General features: G+C 51.0%; 2 protein-coding genes across 3 annotated transcripts in view; both read left to right on the top strand.

The window, feature by feature from the left end:
• polr3b (polymerase (RNA) III (DNA directed) polypeptide B) overlaps positions 1 to 15,131 on the top strand; it is a 56,598-nt gene extending 41,467 nt beyond the window's left edge. For both annotated transcript variants that reach the window (XM_055650487.1, XM_055650488.1), the window contains 7 exons: positions 435 to 552; positions 2,444 to 2,586; positions 7,488 to 7,591; positions 9,332 to 9,498; positions 11,311 to 11,424; positions 13,194 to 13,367; positions 14,355 to 15,131. In XM_055650487.1, coding sequence (XP_055506462.1) covers positions 435 to 552; positions 2,444 to 2,586; positions 7,488 to 7,591; positions 9,332 to 9,498; positions 11,311 to 11,424; positions 13,194 to 13,367; positions 14,355 to 14,484 — 950 coding nt within the window. In that variant the 3' untranslated portion in view covers positions 14,485 to 15,131. The remainder of the gene's footprint in view (positions 1 to 434; positions 553 to 2,443; positions 2,587 to 7,487; positions 7,592 to 9,331; positions 9,499 to 11,310; positions 11,425 to 13,193; positions 13,368 to 14,354) is intronic.
• Positions 15,132 to 20,816: 5,685 nt separating this feature from the next.
• rfx4 (regulatory factor X, 4) overlaps positions 20,817 to 26,868 on the top strand; it is a 34,764-nt gene continuing 28,712 nt past the window's right edge. The window contains 1 exon segment of the mRNA XM_055650486.1: positions 20,817 to 20,882. Coding sequence (XP_055506461.1) covers positions 20,840 to 20,882 — 43 coding nt within the window. The 5' untranslated portion in view covers positions 20,817 to 20,839.

Below are 26,868 nucleotides of genomic sequence, written 5' to 3'. Positions count from 1 at the left end.
CCGCTGAGTTTCTCCAGCATTTTTGTGTACCGTCGATTTTCAAGCATCTGCAGCTCCTTCTTAAACATAGTGTTAGAGACACCAATACTGGAATCGTCAGCAGAATATAAAATGCTGGAGGAACTCAGCAGGCGAGGCAGCATCTGTGGAGAACATGGATGGGTGATGTTTTTTTGTTGAGACCCTTCTTCAAGCCAGTCTGATGAAGGATCCCGACCCGAAACGTCATCTATCCATGTTCTCCAGAGATGCTACCTGATCCACTGAGTTACTCCAGCAACTTGTGTCCTTTTAAGATCGGCAATATGTCCTTTGCAATATCTTTCTGCGGGTTACTTTGCCAATTGTCAGTTGTGGACGAATTTCACCCTGGTCGTGTTGTACAGTGCAATTCCTGATGAGATTGACGGCATTACATTGTTGTATTTGTGTAGGGGAGAAAGTGGAAAACCGGCAGGTGCTGGTGAACAAGTCGATGCCGACGGTGACACAGACGCCACTGGAGGGCACGCCCCAGTCCCAGCAGCCACAGTTCCGTGACGTCCCAATCACGTACGTATAGGCCCAGGCTTCTGCCACCCACACTGCAATATCTGGGATCACCTCTGGAAAAACTACTGCATGAAAATGCGGATGAAGGCATGAATGTGATCGTCTATATTTGATGTGTAAAGAAAATGGAAAGGCCAGTAGATTCATTTAGTTTAGCGATACAGCATAGGAACAAGCCCTTCGGCCCACCGTGATCACACTAGTTCTACGTTCCAGTTTCGCATCCACTCACCTACACACGAGGGACAATTTACAAAGGGCAATTAACCTACAAACTGCACAGGTCAATAGCTCTAAGTCTTTGGCCTTGACCTGGGCTGAGTTTGGTACATGATGAATGAATGAATGAATGAATGAATGATTGAATGAAAACTTTATTGTCATTCAGATATACACCTAGACACAGTGCACCTTGAACAAAATTTTGTTGCATTTGACTCTCCAAAATCAGGTAATAGTAAAAAGTGCTAGGTACGTCCATAAAAATGCCTCATGTGCATGGTTCTGTAAAATAAATATATATAAAAAGTTTTTAAAAAAGTGTCGATATTTAAAAAGATCTAGCCTCGGTTTTGTTGATTGTTCAGTAATCTTATGGCCTGGGGGATGATGCTGTTGCAAAACCTGGTTGTCCCGCTCTTCATGCTGCGGTGATTCATGGTGATTCTGTCACTGTACCAACTAATCTGTGAACCCCAGCACCCCCAATTCTCACCTTGGCAGTTGGAGCTTAAATGCAGCTAATAAATGCCAGTGGGTAACGATGGGCCCATTTATTGTAAAATCCCGTTGGATTGTCACCTTCAGCGAAGGAAACCAACCTTGCTCGTTGCTCTTGACCTGTACCTGGCTCCAGGATGGTTGCATCTTTACTGCCTTCTCCAATATATATGTAGTTCCACACTATCACCACAGGGGCTGCTTCATGGAGGCATTAGTGAGAATGAGCAGAATAGACGGATTGGACAAGTACATGGATAGGAAAACATTAGGATATGGACCAAACGCTGGCAAATGGGGATAGTTTAGAAGGGGCATCATGGTCGGCATGGAAGAGTGGGGCTGAAGGGCCTGTTTTTGTGCTGCATGTCTGTTTCAAAAGCCAGAGACCGGGTTTGATCCTGAATATGGGTGCTGTCTGTACGTAGTTTGTACATTCCCCTCGTGACTGCCTGGGTGCTCTGGTTTCCTTCACATTGCAAAAGCATGCAGGTTTGTAGGTTAATTGGCTTCTGTAAATTGTTCCTAGTGAGAAGGATAGAACTAGAATACGGGTGATCGTTGGGTCGGTGCAGTCTCGGTGGGGCGAAGTCCCTGTTTCTGCGCTGTATCTCGAAAACTGAAGCTGTAAAACGAATAATTGTGCCGGATCATGGATGCTGCTTCTAAAATGGTTCGAGTCTCTGCCTCCACCACTCACTAAGGCAGTGTGTTCCAGACTCCAACACCATCTGGGTAAAATAATTCTTCCTTGGCTCCCCATTAGAACTATGTGCCCTCATAGAATCCTAGAGCTGTACAGTCCAAAAACCGGCCCTTCTGACCACCTTGCCCATGCTGACTAAGTTTGGTATGTGATGGTCAGAATGGGCAAGGTGGGCTGAAGAGACTGTTTCCATACTGTATTCAGGACACAAAGTGCTGGAATAACTCAGTGGGTCATGCAGCATCTCCTGCGAACATGGGTTGGAAGGGCCCCATCCTGAAACATCACCTATCCACGTTCTCCAGAGGTGAATTACTCCATCACTTTGTGCCTTTTTGCAAAAACCAGCATCAGTGGTTCTTTGTTTCTACTGTGTAACTCTGACTGTACCCACTTTGTGCCCCTGAATTGACTGATGTGCCAGAGATGTGCAAATATTAATCATGTTGTCGCTCACATTGACAGCTACAAAGGAGCCACGGACTCCTATATTGAGAAGGTGATGATCTCTTCAAACTCAGAAGATGCATTCTTGATCAAGATTCTGTTGAGACAGACAAGGAGTCCGGAGATTGGAGACAAGTTCAGCAGTCGGCACGGGCAGAAAGGTGAGCTGGAGTACATCCACATTCCGACTCTGCTCCTTGGATTGGAGGAACAGCATCTCATATTTTGCTTGGGCAGCTTACAGCCCAGTGGGATGAATATTGATTTCTCCAACTTCAAATAAACTCAGCATTCCCTCTCTCTCTATCCTCCCCCCCACCCAAGTCACACCAGCTTCTCGTTTTCATCCAACACGGCTAACAATGAATGTTTCCTTTATCATTGTTGATTTTTTGCATATCTTTCATTCGTTGTTCTTTATCTCTCTACATCATCGTCTTTGTCTCTTGTTTCCCTTTTCCCTAATGGGCCTGTCCCACTTACGCAACTTTTTCGGCGACTGCCGGCACCCGTCATAGGTCGTTGCAGTTCGGCAAAAACTTTCAACATGTTGAAAATTCAGCGGTGACCAGAAAGACGCTGCTACTCTGGGCGATTGAGACTACTCACGACCATACAGGCGACACCCTGGTGACATGTCACGGGGTGAAGCCTGTATGGTCGTGAGTAGTCGCCCAAAGAGTCGTACCTTGTTCTGGTGGCCGTTGGATTTTCAACATGTTGAAAATTTTCGGCAACCTGCAACAACCTATGATGGGTGCCGGCATTCGCCGAAAAAGTTGCGTAAGTGGGACAGGCCCTTAGCTAGTCTGAAGAAGGGTCTTGACTCGAAGCATCACCCATTCCTTCTCTCTAGAGATGCTGCCTGTCCTGCTGAGTTACCCCAGCTTTTTGTGGTATCTCTGCCCCTTGAATGCTGAATTGTCAGGGCAGGCACCATCGGAAGTAGGAAGTCAAGTTGTTTCAGAACGTTGTTGGGTTCTCATCTCAATGGTCAATGTTTCTTTATTATCACAAGTACAGACGCAAAGTCAAATTCTTTTTTTTGTGTACAGTTCAGTAAAGTATTGCCGTACCTGAAAACCATCTGGTGTGACTTTGTTCAGTTCTGGATCGTACAAGGAGATATCTACCCTGAGCTGGAAAACGCTAGGTCTAACGATGTTAAATTCTAAGAATAGTTTTATCATTTCTTCATTTTTTGTGCTGCGACATCACTGGCGAAGACAGTGGTCGCCGTGCATAGAAAAAACGTGCTTTCCTGTAGTCTGAGTAATACTCAACATTGTGGGGATCGACTCAAAGTGTGTTGAATGGTTAAATTGGCCCAGCAGAGTAGATGCAGGAAGTGCCAACCTTGGGTGGGCCTCCATTCCCGAAGCTAATGCAGAAGAGGCAGGCTGTACAACAAGGGCAGAGGAAATCGGATCTTAGATGGATGGATTTGTTTGAGATAGATACATTTTGGTTAGTTGGTCAGAGATACAGAGTGGGTGGACGAAGATAGCACTGGATCAGCTAGTCTGGTTGAATTATAGCACAGGGTCAGAGGGCTGAAGGTCCTCCTCGCGCTCCATGCTTGTGCTGGAGAATGGAATGTGTTCTCACTTCCAGCCGCCGGTGTCAACATCCAGACTTGCTTTATTGCGATGACTGGGTGTAAATTAAAACTGCCCATTTGCAACACTCCAACCCACAAAGTAACTACACTGGAGGCTTTTGTTTACATAGAACATAAGACATAGAACTGTACAGAACCGGAACAGGCCCTTCGGCCCACAGTGTCTTTGCTAAACATGAAAACAGGTTAAACTAATTTCCTCTGTCTGCACATAATCGATATCCCTCCATTCCCAGCATATCAATGTGCCTATCTAAAATCCTTTAAAATGTCACGATCATATCTGCCTCCACCACCACCTTGTCAGTGCGGTCCAGGCACTCACCCCACCATCTGTACAAAAATATATGCTGCACACATCACCCTTAAATTTGCCTTTTCACCTCAAAGCTGTCCCCTCTGGTCTTTGACATTTCCACCCTGGAAAAAAAGGTTCTGACTGTCTATCCTACTTTTGCCCCTCATCATTTTATAACATTCTATCATGTCTCCCCTCTATGCCCGACGCTCCAGAAATTACAATCCAAGTCTGTCCAACCTCTCCCTACAGCTAATACCCTCATACCCAGGCAGCATTCAGGAAAACTACTTCAGCAGCCTATTCTATCCTTCAGCCACATCCTATCTGTAATGGGGTAACTAGAATTACACGTGTTTAAGTGAGGCCCGATCAAAGGTTTATAAAGCTGCAGCATGACTTCCTGATTCTTATATCAGTGCCCTAATTTCCAGTCAATATATCCAGATTGTGTGAGGAGAGGCGGGAGGGGGGGGGGGGGGGGGGGGGGGTGTGTGTACTTGCCACCCTCAGGTGAGGCAGCTCCACTGTCAGAGACAGAGGGATATTTTTATTTCCAAAAACAAACTTTATTCAGAATACAAAATATATATAAAACAAGGACAGTGCAAAAACTCTTCCGACATTCCGAGCCAGGGGAATGGGATCTGGTCCCTGTGATCATGTTGCAGTGGAACATGATTCCTGATGACCCCCCCCCCCCCCCCCCCCCCCCCCCCCCCCCCCCCCCCCCCCCCCCCCCTCTTGTAAATTCCGCCCAATGTCGTTAATTATCACCCAATCAGCCAAACCTGAGGAATCCCACAGCCAGAGTGATGAGGGGATTAACACGTGGACATGGTACCTTGAAATGCTGCTCTCTGGATAATTCCGTCAGTTTAAAATTGCACTTTTGACATTAATACTTGTGCTGATTGGAAGAATCTTTTTTTTTTTTAAGACAGCCTCTTGAACATTTCATACATTCTGCAGAATGGACCAATGTGAAAGGCATGGATGGCTGTAAAATGTCCCGCAGTGTATGTTTTCAGATACAAGACCTGAACTGGTAACCTCCTGACCTCCTAATTAAGTATGCAAAACAGTTTTCATTACCATTTTATGGCACATAATTGCCTCCCACAAACACTAGCAGGAGTGAAGCAGTAAACGCAACCTGGATTGCAAAGGGGCCCTTCACCCATTCTCCCATTGCAGCATCTCGAGTCTCCGCGCTAATTGTTTTATAATAGCAGCCCCCAGGAGTATTTTAATCTTTCTAATGTATTAATTAGCATTCACTCTCTTTAGTTAACGCTTCTGCATGTAGTGGGAAATATAATTGGCCCCGAGGAAAAGCATGTCGGTGAGAGTGGAACGGTTTAAAGTGAAACCTGCAGTAGACTCAACCCAGACACGTGAGAGTCTGCGGGGAAAACTGGCTCCATCCTCCGCCTCCCGCGCTTTGGAATTGCGAGTGTGGCAACATCATGAGTTTTGATGCAAAATCTTCCAACACTAAAATCTGCAGCCATGTTGTCACACGGTTTATTTTAATACCGGTGATGTATACAATCCGCAGAGCAACCACACAGATGCGCAATTAAATTGGGGAGAAAATGTTAGTGAAAGGCCTTAGATATGGTTAGCCCCGTCAGCACTTTCACTGGGCCACAATAGGTTAATTATTTACTCTCGTCCACCAGTCTCTTCATCTAATGAAACCCACAGCTGTGTTGGATATGTAGGTCCCATTGTTATGCAGCTCACCAAAGGCTCGGAGCTGCCTCTGACCAAGCACCCCTGCTTCTTTCTGTTTTCCTGCCTTTTTGTGTCAATTTCATGCATCTTTTATCATTCCCTTTCACACAAAACAAACAACACACTGGCCCTCTGTGGCCCCAGCAGCAGCAGTTTCCACACTCTGCTGCTGCTCACCATTTTCCCTGATTAAATCACCGAGGCCTGGCTGCAGTTTTGCAAAAGATGCGTAGTCACCTGTTACATCAGAATTCAAGGCTAGCAAACCGTTAGGTCTAGTCTGTGATCCTTTAAGCTGCCGTTCCTTGTGTGCCCAGCCCCCAGAGCTGCCCGTGAGAATTTACAGCCATCTTAGTGGGACCCTGTACCTTCCTGCCGACTGCGGCAATACCTGTGATACAGCTGTTCTCTCCCCCACTTTAAGACATGTCCGTGAGAGTGGAACGGTTTAAAGTGAAGCCTGCAGTACAATTAACCCAGACTTGTGAGAGTCTGCGGGTAAACCAGGCTCCATCCTCGGCCTCACGAACTTTGCAATTGCGAGTGTGGTAACATCAGACTTGATGTTAAATCTTCCAACCCTGAAAACGTCAGCATGTCCTTTGCCATAGTTTAATAATCCTTCCCAACTGCTGACTATCTGTGATTCAGCTGTTCTAGCAGCTCCCCACTATAAAACTCTGTCTGAAGAAGGGTCTCGAACTGAAACGTCACCCATTCCTTCTCTCCAGAGATGCTGCCTGTCACACTGAGTTACTCCAGCCTTTTGTGTGTATATCTTCGGTTTACACCATCATCTGCAGTTCCTTCCCACACATAATCTGTTATCCAGGCCGTGAGTTCCTCATGGCTCTTTCCTGGCTTTGAACAACTGGCTACGTCCGTCTGCAGGTTGGTTTCGTTGGGCTCTGTGTTGCCTCAGACATTGGGAGGTTCCTTACACCGTGAAACCTTCGCTCTGAGCCCTGCCTTCAACTCTCCAATGTGGGTGTTGTGGGCCAAGCCGACATTGATCAGTTGACCCTGGTTTTTCCAGATGCCGTTATCTTGTTAACCAGGTTTCTCTGGCATTGGAGGCATTTGCTGTCACAGCCCAGGGTCCTGTCTGTATATTTCTAGGTTTTTGTTAAACTGACACCCAGCCTCAAACTACTGAGAGCTCTAGATGTCTGGATCTATTCCTAGCATCTGGTTCACTGCCCATTAGGAGCATAACCCTTGATGATCTGTAGACATCTGAGCCTCCGAGTTGCCAATTGCAAGTATCTCAGTGAATCTTGTGGTCTATTAAAGTTTCCATCAATGTGGTGAGCTTTTAGATTTCAAATGCTTGGCTGGTGGATCAGCAGGTAATGAGTCTGTTACTTGAGCAATGTTCCCATGTCTCCTTCTCTCTGCCCTAGGTGTCTGCGGTTTGATTGTACCTCAGGAAGACATGCCCTTCTGTGACAGTGGAATCTGCCCCGATATCATCATGAATCCTCACGGTTACCCCTCCCGGATGACGGTGAGACCGGACTGGCGTGTTCTCTGTTACCGCGAGCAGAATCCCACTGTAGAATCTAACTGTAGAGTTATGGAGTCATACAGCAAATATTTAAATATTGTTATAGTTCATGTTCATAAGCGATAGGAGCAGAATTAGGACATTCGGCCCATCAAGTCTACGCCACCATTCAATCATTTATGATCTATCTCTCCATTTGTCAATAGACAATATGTGCAGGAATTGGCCATTCGGTCTTTCGAGCCAGCACCGCCATTCAATGTCATTGTGGCTGAGCATCCCCAATCAGAACCCCAGTACGCCTTCTCCCCTTATCCCCTGACTCCGCTATCTTTAGGAGCCCTATCTCTTGAAAGTATCCAGTGAACCGGCCTCCACCGCCCTCTGAGGCAGAGAATTCCGCAGACTCACAACTGTGAGAAAAAGTGTTTCCTCGTCTCCGTTCAAAATGGCTTACCCCTTATTCTTAAGCTGTGGCCCCAGGTACCGGACTCCCCCAACATCGTGTTTCCTGCCTCTCGCGTGACCAAACACTTAATAATCTTATGTTTCAATAAGATTCCCTCTCATCCTTCTAAACTCCAGAGTATACAAGCCCAGCCACTCCATTCTCTCAGCATATGACAGTCCCGCCATCACGGGAATTAACCTTGTAAACCTACGCTGCACTCCCTCAATAGTAATAATGTCCTTCCTCAAATTAGGGGACCAAAACTGCCCACAATATTCCAGGTGTGGTCTCACTAGGGCCCTATGCAACTGCAGAAGGACATCTTTGCTCCTATACTCAACTTCTCTTGTTTTAAAGGCCAACATGCCATTCGCTTTCTTCGCTGCCTGCTGTACCTGCATGCTTACTTTTGTTGACTGATGAACAAGGACCTCCAGATCCCATTGTACTCGCCAAACACCTCAGCTCGGTCCGCAAGAACCTACCTGACCTCCCAGTGGCTCAGCACTTCAACTCCCCCTCCCATTCCCAATCCGACCTCTCTGTCCTGGGTCTCCTCCATTGCCAGAGTGAGCAACACCGGAAATTGGAGGAACAGCACCTCATATTCCGCTTGGGGAGCCTGCATCCAGCGGGCATGAACATTGAATTCTCCCAATTTTGTTAGCCCTTGCTGTCTCCTACCCTTCCTTAACCCTCGAGCTGTCTCCTCCCATCTCCCAGCCCTCGGGCTCCTCCTCCCCCTTTTTCCTTCCTTCTCCCCGCCACCCCCTATCAGTCTGAAGAAGGGTTTCGGCCCGAAACGTTACCTATTTCCTTCACTCCATAGATGCTGCTGCACCCGCTGAGCTTCTCCAGCATTTTTGTGTACCTCCCATTGTACTCCCCTTTTCCCAACTTGACACCATTTAGATAGTAATCTGCCTTCCTGTATTTGCTACCAAAGTGGATAACCTCACCTTTATCCACATTAAACTGCATCTGCCATGCTTCTGCCCACTCACCCAACCTGTCCAAGTCACCCTGCATTCTCATAGCATCCTCCTCACAGTTCACTCTGCCACCCAGCTTTGTGTCATCTGCAATTCTCCTGCAATAATCCCATTCTCCTGCCTTCTTCCCCTGACCCCTGATACCTTTACTAATAAAGAATCTGTTAATCTCCTCCTTAAAAATCTCCATTGACTTGGTCTCCACAGCCGTCTGTGCAAATTAATTCCATGGATTCATCACCCTCTGACCCTTTCCCAGGATTTTCTGGTCTGACCCTTGTCTCCTGGTCCCCGCAGGTTGGGAAGCTGATCGAGCTGCTGGCGGGGAAAGCCGGGGTCCTGGATGGACGCTTCCACTACGGCACCGCCTTTGGAGGGAGCAAAGTGCAGGACGTGTGCGAGGACCTGATCCACCACGGTTACAACTACCTGGGCAAGGACTACGTCACCTCCGGAATCACCGGGTAGGAGCGGTGAGGCAGGTGAACCCTGGCCCACGTCACCAAGCGGGGCAAAGCTGGGACAGGCGCAACATGCATCAGGGGTGTGGTGGGCGTGATACGGGAAACAATGTGATACGGTAAATTTCTTTAGTCGGAGGTGGTGAATCTGTGGAATTCATCGCCACAGACGGCTGTGGATGTCAAGTCAATGGATATTTATAAGGTGGAGTTTGGCAGATTGTTGATTAGCAAGGGATGTCAGGGGTTGTGGGGAGAAGGCAGGAGAATGGGGTTAGGAGGGAAAGAAAAATCAGCGGATTGAATGGCAGAGTAAACTTGATGGGCCGAATGGCCTAATTGTGCTCCTAGAATTTATGAACATATGTTCTGAGTTGAGCCCCTTCCCTTGGACTGAAAGAATGGAGGGGCAATAGCTGGAGGTGGGAAGGTGGGGAAGGAGCTGGTTACAAAAGGCAGATCCAGGTGAGGGGAGACTGACTAGCAGATGGAGCCAGGTGGGCGAGGGAAGGATGCAGCGGGTAGAGGCGCTGCATCAAAACGCCAGAGACCTGGGTTCGATCCTGACTATGGGTGCAGTTGGTATGGAGTTTGTACGTTCTCTCTGTGACCACGTGGATTTTTATCCTGGTGCTTCGAATTCCTCACACACTGCAAAGAGTACAGATTCATTGGTTTCATTAAGTCATAAATTGTCCCTAGTGTGTGGGATAGAACCAGTGTACGGGGCGATTGCTGGTTGGCGTGGACTCGAACGACCCGTTCCCACGCTATTTCTCCAAAGTCGAAAGCTGGCGACAGCGTTTGGTAGGAGATGGGTGGATAGAATAAAATGCTGCAGATGGTGCAATCTGTGGGGAAAGGAAGTGTGGAACCAAATAAGGGAGGGATGGTGGGCAGGGGAGAACAGTGGAGGGAGTGCGTGCATGAGTGGGTGGAGGAGAGGAAAAATACTTGGGCTGGGAGAGGACCTGAGTAAATGTTTCTACGGGCTTATAACTGAGCGACTGAGGAGGGCTGTGAGGGAGAAGGACTGTGATGGGCAGAGTTCACAGTGAATGAGTGGTGGCTGAGTGAGGCCACGCTGCCAGACGGGGATATTGATGCAGATTGAGGCGTTTGAGGCTCCGAGTCTCCACACCTGTGCCCTGGCATCTCAGCCTCAGCTGGGACTCGTCCTCTCCCACCTCATCTGGAGTATTGTGTACAGTTTTGGTCTCCCAATTTGAGGAGGGACATCGTTGTGATTGAGGCAGTGCAATGTAGGTTCACGAGATTGATCCCTGGGATGGCGGGTCTGTCATATGAGGAAAGATTGAAAAGACTAGGCTTGTATTCACTGGAGTTTAGAAAGGTGAGGGGGGGGGTCTTATAGAAACATATAAAATTATAAAAGGACTGGACAAGCTAGATGCAAGAAAAATGTTCCCAATGTTGGGCGGGTCCAGAACCAGGGGCCACAGTCTTAGAATAAAGGGGAGGTCATTTAAGACTAAGGTGAGAAAAATCTTTTTCACCCAGAGAGTTGTGGATTTATGGAATTCCCTGCCACAGAGGGCAGTGGAGGCCAAATCACTGGATGGATTTAAGAGAGAGTTAGATAGAGCTCTAGGGGCTAGTGGAGTCAAGGGATATGGGGAGAAGGCAGGCACGGGTTATTGATAGGGGACGATCAGCCATGATCACAATGAATGGTGGTGCTGGCTCGAAGGGCCGAATGGCCTCCTCCTGCACCTATTTTCTATGTTTCTATGGTTCTATGTTCACAAGCCTCACTAATCTACTGTCACGGACACGTTCTGTTCTGCCTTGCAGGGAGCCCCTGGAGGCGTACATCTACTTTGGTCCGGTGTACTACCAGAAGCTGAAGCACATGGTCCTGGATAAGATGCATGCACGTGCCCGGGGTCCGCGGGCAGTCCTCACACGGTGAGCACTCACATCCCTTACCTTCACTGCCCTCCTTGTCCTGCTGGTCCCCAGATTTAGACCGCCCACCCCTCCCACCTCCATTTGATGGGTCGCCGGTTGGATCATTTGCAGAAATAAAACACATGCAGATGCTGGTTTACCAAAAAAAATACACAAAGTGCTGGAGTAACTCAGCGGGTCAGGCGGCATCTCAAGAGAACATGGATAGGCAACGTCTCGTGTCCGGGCCTTTCTTCAGATGGATTTCAGGGGTGGGGAAGAGAGGAAGCTGGAAAAGCGGAGGGGCAGGACAAAGCATGACAGGTCATAGGCGGACACAAGCAAGGGCTTGGGCTTGATAGGCCAGAGATGAACACACACACCAGGTGTGATCCAGTCAAATCATCCCACACCTGCCTGACCTGCTCCACATGTACCTGCTGTTGGAACATGATTCATAAAACATTAGCATGGCATTACAGCGAGGAATTAGGAAGGCCAATGGAATGTTGGATTTTAGCCATACAGTGTGGAAGCAGGCCTTTGGCACAACTTGCTCATGCCAACCTTGATGCCCATCTACACTAGTCCCATTAAGCCAGCATTTGGCCCATATCCCACTAAACCGTTCCGATCCTATTATTGCAAGTGGAATTATAGAAGCTGCATAGAATATAAACAGTTCATGCATTTATAATGACGATAAGGAGGGATCCCTGAGTATTGGGGGCTATTATTGTCACATGTACACAAGATATAGTGGACATTTTTATTTGTTTGCTATCTAGTCAAATCATACCATACATGAATACTATCAAGCCATTCACAAATATAACAGATAGTGCAAATAGTAAAATACCAAGAGTGCAGAATATAGTGTAATATAGTCTGTCAAAAGGTGGGACATTTCTAGAATTCTCTATCCAAAAGCTGTCGAGGTGGAGTCATTGATTATATTCAAGGTGGGGATTAACAAATCTTTAAACTTATTCTGGAATTGGAGGCATGGGGAGAGGGCGGTGCTGAGGCCCAGTGTTTGCCCAGCCATGACCTTACTGACGGTGGAACAGGCTCCATAGGCCGAGTGGCCTCTGCTCCTGTATCTCAGCTTCCACAACCTCCCACCTACTGGGTGCCGTGAATCTCGCTCTTGGGAATTTCAATCGATCCTGAGCCTTTGATGAGAGCAGAGATTGGGAATAAAGAGGCAGATATAAGGATCAGGTCGGGTCCAGTGGAGTTGAATGGTCTGTTTACAACTGTTGTCAGGATCAGACAATGTGAGAGCATCATGGAGTAATACGTAGGGTGCAGGCTGTCAATTCATGCAAAGTTCCCACCATTGGACAACTTGATAAGACTTTCCAAGTTATCTGCCAAGTTTCATACTCCTTTGGTATTCGTTTATTATTGTCACCTGAACCGAGATACAGTGAAAACTTTCTTTGCATGCTGTCCTGTCAAATCATACTGCACTTGAGTACAGTTAAGCCACAAACAAGTACAACAGATAGTGGAAACGGAACAATACCAGAGTGTGGAATATAGTGTTACAGTTACAGGGAAAAACTCCAGTACCCTCAGTGGGGTAGGTTGGGAGATCGGGCCTGCACCCTATGATCATTCAGCAGTCTGATAATAGTGGGGAGGGGGGCCAGCTGTTCCTGAATCTGGTGCGACGTGCTTTCAAGCTTTTGTTTCTTCTGACTGGCGGGAGAGGGGAGGAGAAGGGATGACTGGGGGTGGGGGGAAAGGCTTTAACGGGTTCTGCTCCCTCGATCCCACAGGCAGCCGACCGAGGGGAGATCTCGTGACGGAGGCTTGCGCCTGGGTGAGATGGAGCGGGACTGTCTGATCGGTTACGGAGCCAGCATGATGCTGCTGGAGCGGCTGATGATCTCCAGCGATGCCTTTGAGGTGGACGTCTGTGGGCTGTGTGGGCTCCTGGGATACTCTGGCTGGTGAGTCCTTGCGCTGGGACTGCCCGTAGTTGTGGAGCCGTTCACTGTCGCTGAGGTTTACGGGGCAGCTCTCTGTCATAGGGGTGAGGGGGGGGGGGGGGGGCTGTGATGTGGGCAAGGCTGCAGGCCGATACTTGGTCGGGCTGCCCACTCACTGCGTGGCACAGTGGCACAACGATGGAGTTTCTGCCTTACAGAGCCAGAGACTCGGGTTCGAGCCTGACCTCAGGTGCTGCCTGTATGGAGTTTGCATGTTCTTCCTGTGACTGCATTGGTTTTCTCCTGTTTCCTCCAACATCCTAGAGGTGCAGATTTGTAGATTGGATAATTAGCAACTGGCCTCTGTAAATTGTCCCTAGTGTTTAGAACTGTGCCAGTGCACGGGTGATCGCTGGTCAGCATGGACTCAGTCGGCCGAAAGGTCTGTTCCCAGGCTGTATATCTCTACGGTCTAAAGTCACTGTGGGGAGAGATCCCTGGGCTGTGGGTTGAAGAGTGTTTGCCGATACTTACCCATAGTCACCATCGGTAACCTGGTCGAAGCCGCAGCAATGAACAGTGGACAATCAAAGGAGTTGCTGGACAGAGGGGGTTATGGAGGGGGTTATGGGATGGGCTGACAGTGAGAACCTTCAGCTCAAGGGGCAGCGCACGTGTGGCCCATTGGAAGTGAACGCAATGGTGGGCTGAGGCTTTGTGCAGAGAGTTGGGGGCGAGAAGCCTGCAGCATCAGCAGGTATGGGAGCAGGAGGGGAGGGCAGTGGGTTGATGGGCCTGGCGTGGGCAGAACAGGGGGCCGGTCTCGGCGTGAGAACCAGCCGTAGAGAGAGGGGAGGGGAGAAAGCTGCGGGAAGGACCTGGGGAAAAAGGGAGTGGGGGGGTAGCTTGGTCTGGGGGGGGGGGGGGGGGGGGGGAATGGCCTGGGGAGGAGGGTGAGGGTGACTGGGGGCATTAGTCCGGTGACTGACGACTGCTTTGCTATTCCAGGTGCCATTACTGCAAATCTTCCTGCCACGTCTCGTCCCTGCGCATCCCGTACGCCTGCAAGCTGCTGTTTCAGGAGCTCCAGTCGATGAACATTGTGCCCCGGCTGAAACTGGCACGCTACAACGAGTGATGCCCATTGATGACCGATGCCCAGCAACTGATACCCAGTCACAGTACAATCACTGGTGCCCTGTACACTGATGTCCAGTGCCAGTATAATAGCTGGTGCTCAGTACGTGTGATGCCCATTGATGCTCAGTACACGGACATGCCCAACCCAGTACAATGAGTAATGCCTATTCCCAGTAGAATGACTGTAGCCCATCCCAGTACACTGGGAAGGCTCAAGTGGTTTAGGTGGCAGCACCATCCGCGATGCCACTGCCTGACTGATGTCTGCTCCTTCAGCTCAGCCTGAGCTGGAGGGAGAGTCCGCGGGGGTGATTGACAGGCTGAGACAATCCATGGACACTCTGGATGGCCGGCTCCCTGGTGCCGAGTGCGGCAGTTTGTTCAGGATCCCGTGTTTGCTCATCGATATTAGCTTTACCATCAAACAAGGGAAGACAGGCAGCTGCAACCCTCCCCCCCAGTTACTGGACTGTACCGAGAGCCACAAAGTGGCCCAGATTGGATCACACCACGATCCAGATGTTTAATTTAACGTTTGTATCTGTGCAGTATTGAATGTGAAGGCATATTATTTTTTTCTGGATGCCATGAATGACCCAATTAAATTTTTTTTAAATAAACCTTGCCTTGAGCAACATTTCAGTCGGGCAGTGGCGGACTCTGTCTGTGGTCGCGCCTCTGGGTGAAAGCCAGAGAGATCCTCGGCATGTGGAGCCTGTGTCATCGTCCCCCCAACACCCCCCTCGATGAATGGGTCGGGGAGCCCACAAACCATCTGTACCTCCATGTGAGGGGAAACCCAACCAATTGGAAGAGCGATGGCGAACCCTTCGCAACACAACCTCGTATTCTCACGGTAGGAACAAAGAACTGCAGATGCTGGTTCACAAAAGAAGACACAAAGTGCTGGAGTAACTCAGCGGGTCAGGCAACATATACGGAGAACATGGGTAGGTGATGTTTCGGGTCCTGATCCAAAGTCTAAAGAAGGGTCCTGACCCGAAACGTCACCTATCCATGTTCTCCAGAGATGCTGCCTGACCCGCCGAGTTACTCCAGCAACCTGGGCCTGTTCTTATCATTTCAAAACTCTTTCCAGCTCCAAGTGAAGAGCTGATTAGTTGATTGATTACTATTTTTCACACTTTCTCACCAAATCTCACCCACTTTCTCACCCACTTTCGCACTCGGGGCAACTTGCAGAGGCCAATTCACCACCCATACAACAAGTCTTTGGGAGATGGGAGGAAACCCCACACAGACTTTGGCCCAACTTATCTGGGCCCGGCAAGCTGCCTAGCTGAGCTGAGCTGTGTAGGTAGTGACTGCAGATACTGGTTTACACCAAAGATAGACTAATTCAGCGGGACAGGCAGCAACGCTGGAGCAAAGGAATAAGTGATGCTACGGGTTGAGTTGATTAGTACAGGTGTCGGAGGTTATGGGGAGAAGGCAGGAGAATGGGGTTTGGAGAGAGCAATAGATCATCCGTGATTGAATTATGGAGTAGACTTGATGGGCCGAATGGCCTAATTCTACTATTCCTTATGAAACCCCTCATCAGACTGAGCACAGGATTGGGTCTGAAGAAAGGTCTCGACCAAAACATCACCTATTTCTCTCCAGAGACGCTGCCTGTCCCGTTGAGTCACTCCAGCATTTTGTGTCTATCTTAAGAATATCATTGTTCCGTTTCAGTACATATGACGATAAATCACTCTTGAAGCAGCACTACAATTGTTACATCAATAGGTGGCGAGGCAGTGTGGCATGTGGCAAATGTACTAAATGTAGACAGAAAAACTGCAAGGATAAAAGATGACTGCATCTTTTGTAGAATATTCTGGATATTTGGAGAAAATTAACATGATTAAAATTAGGATCATCTAAATAAGAATTTATAAAACAACAGAAGAATGATAAACCCCGAGATCAGACTCATATCTGGTGTTAAAGGGTGTGAGAACATTGCAATGGGGTAGGAGATTGCTACCTTCACGTGGTCCGCCCTGTTTCGACGAATGCAATCAACCTGGCGTGCACAATCAAGTAAGATCAAATAGAACAAGTTATCCTACAACTTTAGGCTGTGCACGCCATACGCAAGAAGAAGATTGAAAATTACGATTTTCCAAAGTTGGCTTGATTGTATAGAATTGTCTGCATATTCATTCTGCAATTGACTGCATGTGTGTGGCTCAGCACAGCTCCATTGCTGGCTATAGCTTTAGCCGATGATACCCCTGTGGTCAGCGAGATCATGGGTGGTGATAATTCAGCGCACAGGAGAGAGGCAGAACCCCAGGCTGAGTGGTGCCGCAACATCAACCTCTCACTCACTCACCGTCAACAAGACCAACGAACTGATCATTGACTTCAGAACGGGGAAGGTGTGGGAGAGAGAGAGAGAGCACGAGTCACTTTTCATTGGTGGGTCGGCGGTGGAGAGTTTGCAGCATCAAATGTCTGGGCATTAACCTCACGTATGTCCCACCTTGGTCCCCACACACACACACATATGACCCATCCCGGGCTCCGGTTACTTCTGAACCTTCTGAATGTTGTAGTCGGCAGGGCAGTACTCTACATATCGCCAACTTGGACAATTTTACATTTTTATCAAGCCAATCAACCTACAACCCTGACCCACGCTGGACCCTGGATATATTTGACCCGTCCTGAGCCCCGCACGTATGACCCACCCTAGGCCTGACACACGTATGACCCGTCCTCGTCCCGCACACGGATATCATCATGAAGAAGGCGTGTTAGCTTGTCTACTTTGTTTGAAGTTTAGGGAGATTCATCATGCCACTGAATACTGTAACAAACCTCCACAGACCCACTGTAGAAAGTATCCTGGCTGGTTACATCATGCCCTGGTACAGCAATTACAACGCACAGGAACGCAAGACAGTGGTCGACGCAGCCTGGTCCATCACATGCACAGTCCTCCCCAACATCGAGAGCATCTACACCAGGCGCTGCCTCAAGAAGGCGACATCTCTCATCAAGGATTCCCACCGGGCCGTGCCCTCCTCTCACTGCTATCACCGGGCAGGAGGTACAGGAATCCGAAGTCCCACACCACCAGGTTCAGGAACGGCTACTGACCTGCAGCCATCAGCTTCTTGAACCGACCCGCTCAACCCTAATCCCACGCCAGCAACGGACCGCCTCTTGCACAATTGATATTGGTTTATATTGAGATACATTGGAACACTGTGTGTGCTATCCAGTCATACCCAAGTATAAAAGACTAACCAGATAGCAGAATGGAGTGTTGGCACAAGGCCAGACGTCCAGTGAGTTGAATCACACATGTGTGGTGACCAGGCCTGTGAAGACCAGACGTTAAGAACCTGGGAAAGACTCACATGATCTATCGCGGTCCAACCGCCAACAGCTGCCCGAAGGTGACTTTTCAGCCGCAAGATCTCATGCAGAGCCCGAACGTGGAAAGATGGAGCTCATGTAAACCCTTCTCTCTCCAGCTGTAATGCTATAACGCTGCAACACTATATCCTGCACCCTCTTCTACCTGTTGTAACGGTGCACGGTTTGAATGTACTCATGTGTAAGAAGGAACTGCAGATGCTGATTTACACCGAAGATAAACACATAGATACATAGACCATAGGTGCATTCAATGTGACCATGGTTGATCATCCACAATCAGTACCCCGTTCCTGCCTTCTCCCCATATCCCTTAACTCCGCTATCTTTAAGAGCTCTATCTAACTGTCTCTTGAAAGCATCCAAGAATCGTCCCCACTGCCTTCCGAGGCAGAGAATTCCACAGATTCACAACTCTCTGGGTGAAAACTTTTTCCTCATCTCCGTTCTAAATAGCCTACCCCTTATTCTTAAACTGTGGCCCCTGGTTCTGGACTCCCCCAATATCGGGAACATGTTTCCTGCCTCTAGCCGCGTGTACAATCCCTTAATAATCTTATATGTTTCAATAAGACCGCCTCTCATCCTTCTAAATTCCAGTGTATACAAGCCCAATCGCTCCATCCTTTCAACATATGACTGTCCCGTCATCCCGAGAATGGCGGGAACAAAATGCTGGCGTAATCCAGCGGGGCAGGCAGCATCTGTGGATAGAAGGAATGGGTAACGTTTCGGGTCGAGACCCTTCTTCTTCGGTCTGAGTTACTCCAGCACTTTGTGTCTATCTTGAATCATGTCTAAGCATAGCGCGCATGCACATTATTCCACTGGATCTCGGTAACAACAATCAACAGATAGCAATACACTGCCAGTTTTGAGGACAACTTCACTCCTAGCTTTCTATCCATGTTCACCTCCCACCGGCCTGTCTCAAGTCTACTCCACAAGGGAAATAAATCCAGTCACAAAACGGCACAAAGTGCTGAAGTAAGTCAGCGGGTCAGGCAGCGTCTCTGGAGAACACGGACAGGTGACATTTCGAGTCAAGGACCTTCTTCAGACCCGACATCGACCCGTAACGTCACTTTCACATGACGCTGCCTGAACCCGCTGAGTTACTCCAGCACTTTGTGTCCTTTTGTGTATTAACCAGCGCCTGCCGCTCCTTGTTTCCACAAACAAACCCAGTGTCTCTTCAAATCTTCAACGTCCTGGTGAGTTGGCTGCGGGCCTCTCATGAAGTCTTACAGCGCGGATACAGTCTGTTGTGGCGACCAGACCTGCACATATAACACTCCCCTGTGGCCCCGTGTGAAGCTGTATCACAATGTACCTGCTCCAATACACTACGCCCCGAGTACTGAAGGCCTGCAGCCACACACACGCCTTCTCCACCACCCTCTCCACCCACGCTGACACCATCAGCGATCTCTGAACTTGTTCACCGACCGATGTCCCTCTGTCCCTCTGTCGGCTCGTGGTGCGCCTCCTACAATGATTTGACGTCCCACAACACCACCAATCTGCACTCGATAGCCCCTTTTTTCATCAGCAGAATTCCAGTTTAACTTACTTTATACTCTCTAAAGTCTAGTCGCCAGAGGTGATTCTGCAGGAAGACAGGCCCCTAAATCGTGCTGGAGTAACTCAGCGGGACAGGCAGCATCTATGGAGGGAAGGAATAGGCGACGTTTCGGGTTGGGACTGTCCATTCCCTTCCCTCCACAGATGCTGCCCGACCCGTTGAGTTCCTCCAGCACTTTGTGCTTTGTGCTCGAGTTCCGGATATTAACCGGGATGCGGAGAGGCGGGGCGTCGACACCGACTGGGATCTCCACGAGGGGCCGAACGGTGTCGCATGCTCCGTCCATCCCCCCCCCCGTCCATCCCCCCTCTGACAGCGGCCGCTGATGCGGTTTCATCCCCCATCGCCTCCCGGCCCGGGGTAAGATTGGGGGGGGGCGTGCACCGGCTCCGCGCCCCGGTATAAACCGGAGGAGATCCCATCACCGGCGCGGCCCATGAAGGATGGTCCACGGATGGTCGGCCGTGAGAAGTGGCCGGGGGGCGGGCGGGGACGGGGACGGGGACGGGGGTGGGGACGGGGACGGGGACGGGGGGCTTTGGGGGGGGGGGGGGGGGAGATATTGGGACCCTGGAACGGTGGCGGGGGGTTTCGAGGCTGATACCGATCCTGGGCTGCCCACATACCGGTACCTTTGGCCGGCCACATGTGCGGGGCGGCGCCGGCGTGGGACAGTCGCGGAGTGCTGTCCATGGTCTCTGAAGACCTAATCCTTCCTCTCTCTCCTCTCTCTCTCTCTCTCTCTCTCTCTCTCTCTCTCTCTCACACACACACTCACTCTCCCCCTCTCCGCCCGCTTCATTCATATTCTAATCACCACCACTCTCCGCATCAACACTTTGCACAAACTCTTTCACTGGCCCCGCGCGTTTCCAGCGCTTCACCGGCCCCAGGTCCCCGCCGCCCGCTCGAAAACCGCCTCCAAATAAAGTCAACTTCTAAACCCGCAGCGATCAAAAGTTAACGGAAAGATACAGGTTGCAAAGGGGGGGGGGGGGGGGGTCAGGTTGTGGGGCCCCCGAGTTGGCGCTGGACTGAGATTACTTTTAAGCAGTTTTGGACACTTTTCACGAATAAGCGAACGGGAGCGGCGTACAGAGTTGAAATAAATAAAGTGTAGAGTTGCTGGGCTCCGGTGAAAGGGGCCGGGCGCGCCGCGCCGATCCGACGCTTTTCTTATTCAAAGTACCATGACAATGGACCCGAGTGGCGGGCAGTGTGGGCATCTGCCGAGCTGCCATTCAGCGCAGCCGACCTATCAATGACAGGCTGCCCGTGGGAGCGCTATAAAACCCCGCGTGTTCCCAGGGAACCGGGCGAATGTCTGCCGGCTCCCTGGCCCCGTGAGCTGCCGCCGCCGCCGCCGCCGAGCATGAACTGCGCGCTGCTGGACGGGCCGGACATGGAGTGTACAGGTCGGTGTGTCCGTGGGCCTGCGCCGGGTGAGGGGGGTTCTGGAGCTCCCCCCTGCCCCCCCCCCCCCCCCCCCCCCTCTTCTCCTGCCCCATCCCTCTTCTATCCCCCCTCTCCCTTCTCGTCCCCCACTCCACCCCCCATCCCCATCCCCACCCCCCCATCCCCACCCACCCCCCCCCCCCAGTCCTATCCCACCCCGTGCTCCCGCTCGCTGTCTCTACTCCCGCTTTTGTGCCGAGAATTTCCTAGCTACCCGGAACCGGGGGGCGGCGGGCGGAGCGCGGTCATTCCCAGGGTGGAGATGTGCTGATGGCCCTCTGCCGCCCACTCGGCCCATCTGGACGGTGCTGGCTCTTAGGTCTCCCTCCGCTGTTCCTTCCTCCCCCCCCCCCCCCCCCCCCCTCTCCACTCCACTCCAGTCCCGAATACCCCCCCCCCCCCCACAAATACCACTAACCCAACACTATCTCCTGATGTTTAATCTCCTCCTAGATCCTCAACCAAAGTTCACCAAACTCCGCTCATTAAATTCAAGTCTCGAGTAAAATACGAAATTAAACATCCGAGTAGTGGGGAGTGGACGAGGATGGGGGGGGGGGAAAGGGGAGGGGAGAGGACGGGGGGGGGGGGGGGGGGGAGAGGAGGAGGAGGGGACAGTAGGGGAGGGGAAAGGGATGGGGGGAGGAGAGGAGCGGAGGAGACTGGCTTTGCGCACTGGGAGATTTGTTTGATAATCATTTATTAAAAAGGAGCAAGATCTCCCTGGGACCAGCCGCGTTACTGGCGGTCATTTTGCAAATAAATCCTCCCTCCGTTTCCTATTCTCTCCATCAACCCCCCCCCCCCCCCCCCCTCTCCCCCGCCCTCTCTCCCCCTTACCTACCTCTCCCTACCCCCCACCCCCCCCCCCCCCCCCCCCCCAGTGTGGCTGGAGACGGGGGCCAGGGGAGCGAGTTTACCTACCTCTCCCTCAACAAGTGGCGACTTTGCAAACTTTGGCAAAGTTCGGGATAAGCCGCGAGTTTCGGCGAATGGTCCAAGCGGAACGTGGATTGAGAATGGGGAGATTTCCGAGCGGGAACAGGGCGTCGGTCCCGGGCCGGGCTCGGCGATTCATTCCACAATTAAACGTCGCAAATCTCAAGTAAGACTTCAACGAAGACTTCATCCCTCCCGCGGCAGGCAGCCGAGATGGACTCGCTAAACTCAAGGAACGATTCTCCCGCTCAGACAGGCTGCATTTTACCGACAGAGGCAGCGAAGGGCGCAACAATAAATCCACTTGCCTTCCGAGGAAATCTGCAAAGAGCAACTTTAATTCCGGGAGTGAGATTGGGACCCATTGGTACTTCCAACGCATCAAATGTGATTCGATTCGGGATTAATCGGGCGGTGTTATTGACCGAGGCCCTCGCCACTGTTTCGGGGTCTGACGTTCGGCGTCTCGGTGAAACGCATCCCGGAGCGGATCCTCCCCGCCGCCACCGGCAAAGATGCGCCGCACCTGCCCCGGAATTACGGCCGGGCTTCGGAAAACTGGCGATTCCCGGGGAGGAAGGGGGGGTCCTGGCAGGACTCTCCCCCGGAGGGTTGGGCCGAATGGTCGCGGCGGGACTTGCTCCAAACTTTCCTCCCGGAGAGCACAGGCCGGTCCGTCGGCGCAAACTGTGACTGGGTGAATTCATTGGCGTTCGTTCCTTCCGGATCTCGGCCACGAATTTCATGGAAATTTGCAGGACGTCGGTTCTGGACTCTTCTTGTTTTTGGGGGGAAGATCAAGTTCGATCAGTCGTGGAACCAAGCCGAGTGTTACAGCCGTGTCCCGCCGGCATTTCACTAAATCCCTGCGCTGCGCCGCTGCGGATACGCCGTTCACCGGAGCAGCGGATCCAGCGGAGCAACATTGAAGCTGCCGCCGTCTCCAGGGGCTCGATACCAGGGCTACCCGGGACACGGCGGCTCTCTCTCGGTTACCGCTGGGCCGGAGTTAAAATGGGATCAGGTGTATGGGACCTGGTCAACCACAACCCCTCCCCCGTCACCAACACCTCCAATCAACCCCATCATCACCCTCACGATCCCCTGTCACCCCCCCCTTTCTGTCACTCCCACCCCAGCTCCAGCCCAGACTCCAGGAATCAAGAGCCCACCTCAACCCGTACCCCGCCCCCAACTCCAGCACGCAGGAGGTTCACAGTGAATGGCTGGGGCATGGGGAGTGTTGTAGAGTGGGGTGGTGGGGGGGGGGGGGGGGGGGGGGTGGGGGGTGCAGGGATGTAGGTACATGATGCCCTGACAGTGGTGTCACAGGTAGATAGGGTGGTGAAGAAGGCATTTGGCATGTTGGCCTTCATCAGTTAGGGCAAGTGGGGTTCATTGCCATGGTGAGGAACAGGAGCGGTGAGGTACAGGTTCCTGAGATACAGGTGCAGTAAGATACAGGTGCGTGAGGTACAGGTTCATGAGATGCAGATGCGGTAAGGTGCAGGTGCAGTAAGGTGCGGGTGCGGTAAGGTGCGGTAATGTGCAGGTGCAGTGCAGGTGCGGTAAGGTGCGGTAAGGTGCAGGTGCGGTAAGGTGCAGGTGAGGTGCAGGTGCGGTAAGGTGCAGTGAAGTGCAGGTGCGGTAAGGCGCAGGTGTGGTAAGGCGCAGGTGCGGTGAATTGCAGGTGCGGTATGGTGCAGGTGCGGTGAAGTGCAGGTGCGGTGAGGTGCAGGTGCGGTATGGTGTAGGTGCGGTGAGGTGCAGGTGCGGTGAGGTGCAGGTGCGGTGAGGTGCAGGTGCGGTGAGGTGCAGGTGCGGTGAGGTGCAGGTGCGGTCAGGTGCAGGTGCGGTCAGGTGCAGGTGCGGTGAGGTGCAGGTGCGGTATGGTGCAGGTGCGGTCAGGCGCAGGTGCGGTCAGGCGCAGGTGCGGTAAGGTGCAGGTGCGGTGAAGTGCAGGTGCGGTAAGGTGCAGGTGCGGTAAGGTGCAGGTGCGGTAAGGCGCAGGTGTGGTAAGGCGCAGGTGCGGTGAATTGCAGGTGCGGTATGGTGCAGGTGTGGTGAAGTGCAGGTGCGGTATGGTGCAGGTGCGGTAAGGTGCAGGTGCGGTGAAGTGCAGGTGTGGTGAAGTGCAGGTGTGGTGAAGTGCAGGTGCAGTGAGATACAGGTGTGGTCAGGTATAGGTACAATGACAAAACTACTGGCCGCAACATCACAGGCACGTCCACTCCAACATACACATCAATATCAATTATACATAAATTACACATAAATGTCCTAACAGAGAAGATTGTTCAAAAAACAAGACAAGAGCACAACACAATAAATTAAAAAACATGTCCACAGGTGGGATAAGGCATTAGGCAGGTACTGGTTATAGAACTGCAGATGCTGGTTAATACACAAATGGATACAAAATGCTGGCGTAACTCAGTAGGTCAGGCAGCTGCTCTGGAGCAGTTCTGGAGAACATGGACAGGTGACTTTCGGGTCAAGACGCTTCTTCAGACTCAAGTTGGGATATCATGTTACATTTGTACAAGACGATGGTGAGGCCACAATTGTAGTATTGCACTCAGGTTTGGGCACCCTACTGTAGGAAATATGTCATTAGGCTGGAAAGGGTGCAGGGAAGATTTACATTACCTGGAGAGACTGAGGTATAGGGAGAGATTGGGCAGGCTGGGATGTTATTCCTTGGAGCACAAGAGGCTGTGGGGGTGATCTTATAGAGGTGTATAGCATCATGAGGGAGATAGATTGGGTGAATGCACAAAGTATTTTACCCAGAGTAGGGGAATTAAGAACTATAGAGCATAGGTTTAAAGTGTGAGGAGAATGTTTCAGTTTCAGGAACAGCTTCTTCCCCTCTGTTATCAGGCTTCTGAACAGTCCTTCCATAAGCTAGAGTAATGTCCGATTCACCTCTACCGTCTTGTTGACATTGAACTTAGTCTACGGAGCGGAAGTACTACAATGCTGACAACTATATTCTGCACCCTGTATCTTCCCCATTTGCTCTGTCTAATGTATTTCAGTTTAGCTTGATTATATTTATTTATAGTATTATCTCATTTGATTGGATGCATGGTAACAAAACTATTCACTGTACCTTGGTACATGTGACAATAATAAACTTGCCCAAAGATTTAATAGGAACCTGAGGGGTAACTTTCCCATTTGAGAGGGGTGGGTATATGGAACAAGCTGCCAGATTAGGTTGTTGAAGCAGGTACAATAACAACACTTAAAGAACATTTGGACAGGTATATGGATAGGAAAGGTTTAGAGGGATATGAGCCCATTGTGGGCAAATGGGTCTAGCTTAGATGGGGCATCTATATCAGTATGGGCAAGCTGGGCCGAAGGGCCTGTTACTGTGCTGTGTGACACTATTTGAGTCCTTCTGTCAACTGATCCGTGACCTCTGGCTCCCAGCTCTGCTGACTCCGGACTCTCCCAGTTTCCAGGGTCTCTGTGGGTCTGCCACAGTCTGTCGAGAGCCTGTTCTCTCTGGCCAAACACAAGTCCTAAACCCAGGCTCCGGGGTGAGGGGCTGCAGACCGCGGTCCCAGTGAGTTTCAAATGAGACTACATTTGAAGTCCCATAGAGTCTTGGGACTCCAAGCTGAGCTGACACCTCCCACCCTCTCACTAAAAACTCCTCTCCCCATCCCTTCTCTCCCTACCCATTACCTTCTCCTTACATCTATTCCCCATTTCTTCCCTCTCATCTCTCCTCCTCTCCACCTTTCCTCCCCAGCGCCTCCTCTCCTCATCATTCCCCACCCAGCCTACCCAACGCCATCCCAACAGCTTCCTTCCCAAACTCTTCTCCCTAACCCCTCACCCTGCCCCCTCCCCGGCACATCTCCCTGCTCCTTCTCCCCCCCCCCCTCCCTCCTCTCTCCCCCCCCCCCCCTTCTACACTCATCAATTCTCCCTTCCCTGTTCTGCACTTTCCCCTACCTTCCAGTGCTCTCACCCCACTCCTCACCCTGCTCTGTCCATCCCCCCCCACCCGACTTGCCCCTCCCTTCCTAAGCAATCTACCCTTCCCCCCCCCCCCCCCCCCAAAACATCTCTCTCCCTACCACTTCCCCAGTGTACCAGCTGCAGGAGGTAGGGGGAGCAAATGCCCGCGGCTGGGGTACAGCCAGATTTGGACCCTCGGGCCGGGTCAGAGGGGAGGAGGTGCAGCCAAGGGCCTGGCCAGAGTGGGTGTGGAGGGTGCAGTTGGGGGAAGGGGGGGGGGGGGGGCCAGTCATGGTGCCCGGAGTGGAGTTTCACTGCCAGCTGCATGCCGACCCCTGGGCACGGTACAGCTCAGTCACCGTTGCCTTGGTTACCACGAGCCACACTCCCCAGGGCTGGGCCTGTCGTGTGTGGGCCCATGGAATGTGGAACATAGAACAGCACGGGTATAGGCCCTTCAGCCCACAATCTCCATGCTGAACATGATCCCAAGTCCAACACTTAAATACCTGCAGAGAGCTGAGCTGCTGTCAGTGCAGGAGGGGGTGGGAAGGGGCTGTGGCCCTCTCCCCAGGGTGGGCGGCTGACCCTTGTGTTGGTTCATTATTGTCATGTTACCGAGATACAGTGAGAAACTTTCTCTGTGTGTTATCCAGTCAATTCATACGATACATGAGTACAACTGAGCCCTGCACAAGTACAACAGGTAGTGCAAAGAGTAAAATACCAGAGTGCAGAATATAGTGTTAGTGTATAGTTATGGTGTTAGTGTACACTATACAAAGTATACTGTATAATGCAGAATATACAGTTACAGAGAAAGTGCAGATAAAAAAATTGCAGGGGCCGCAATGAGGTAGGTTGGAAGATCAGGACTACACTCTAGCTTATGGAAGGACCGTTCAGTGGTCTAATAACAGCGGGGAAGAAAATGTTCCTGTATCTTGGTACGTCCTTTCACGTTTTTGTATCTTCTGAATTAAGGCCTGGGTTAGTGCTGGTCAGTGCTAGTTAGTGCTGGCTAATGCT

This window comes from Leucoraja erinacea, chromosome 19, assembly GCF_028641065.1.
Source record: "Leucoraja erinacea ecotype New England chromosome 19, Leri_hhj_1, whole genome shotgun sequence".
NCBI lineage: Eukaryota > Metazoa > Chordata > Chondrichthyes > Rajiformes > Rajidae > Leucoraja > Leucoraja erinaceus.
This window is presented reverse-complemented; position numbering and strand designations above follow the sequence as displayed.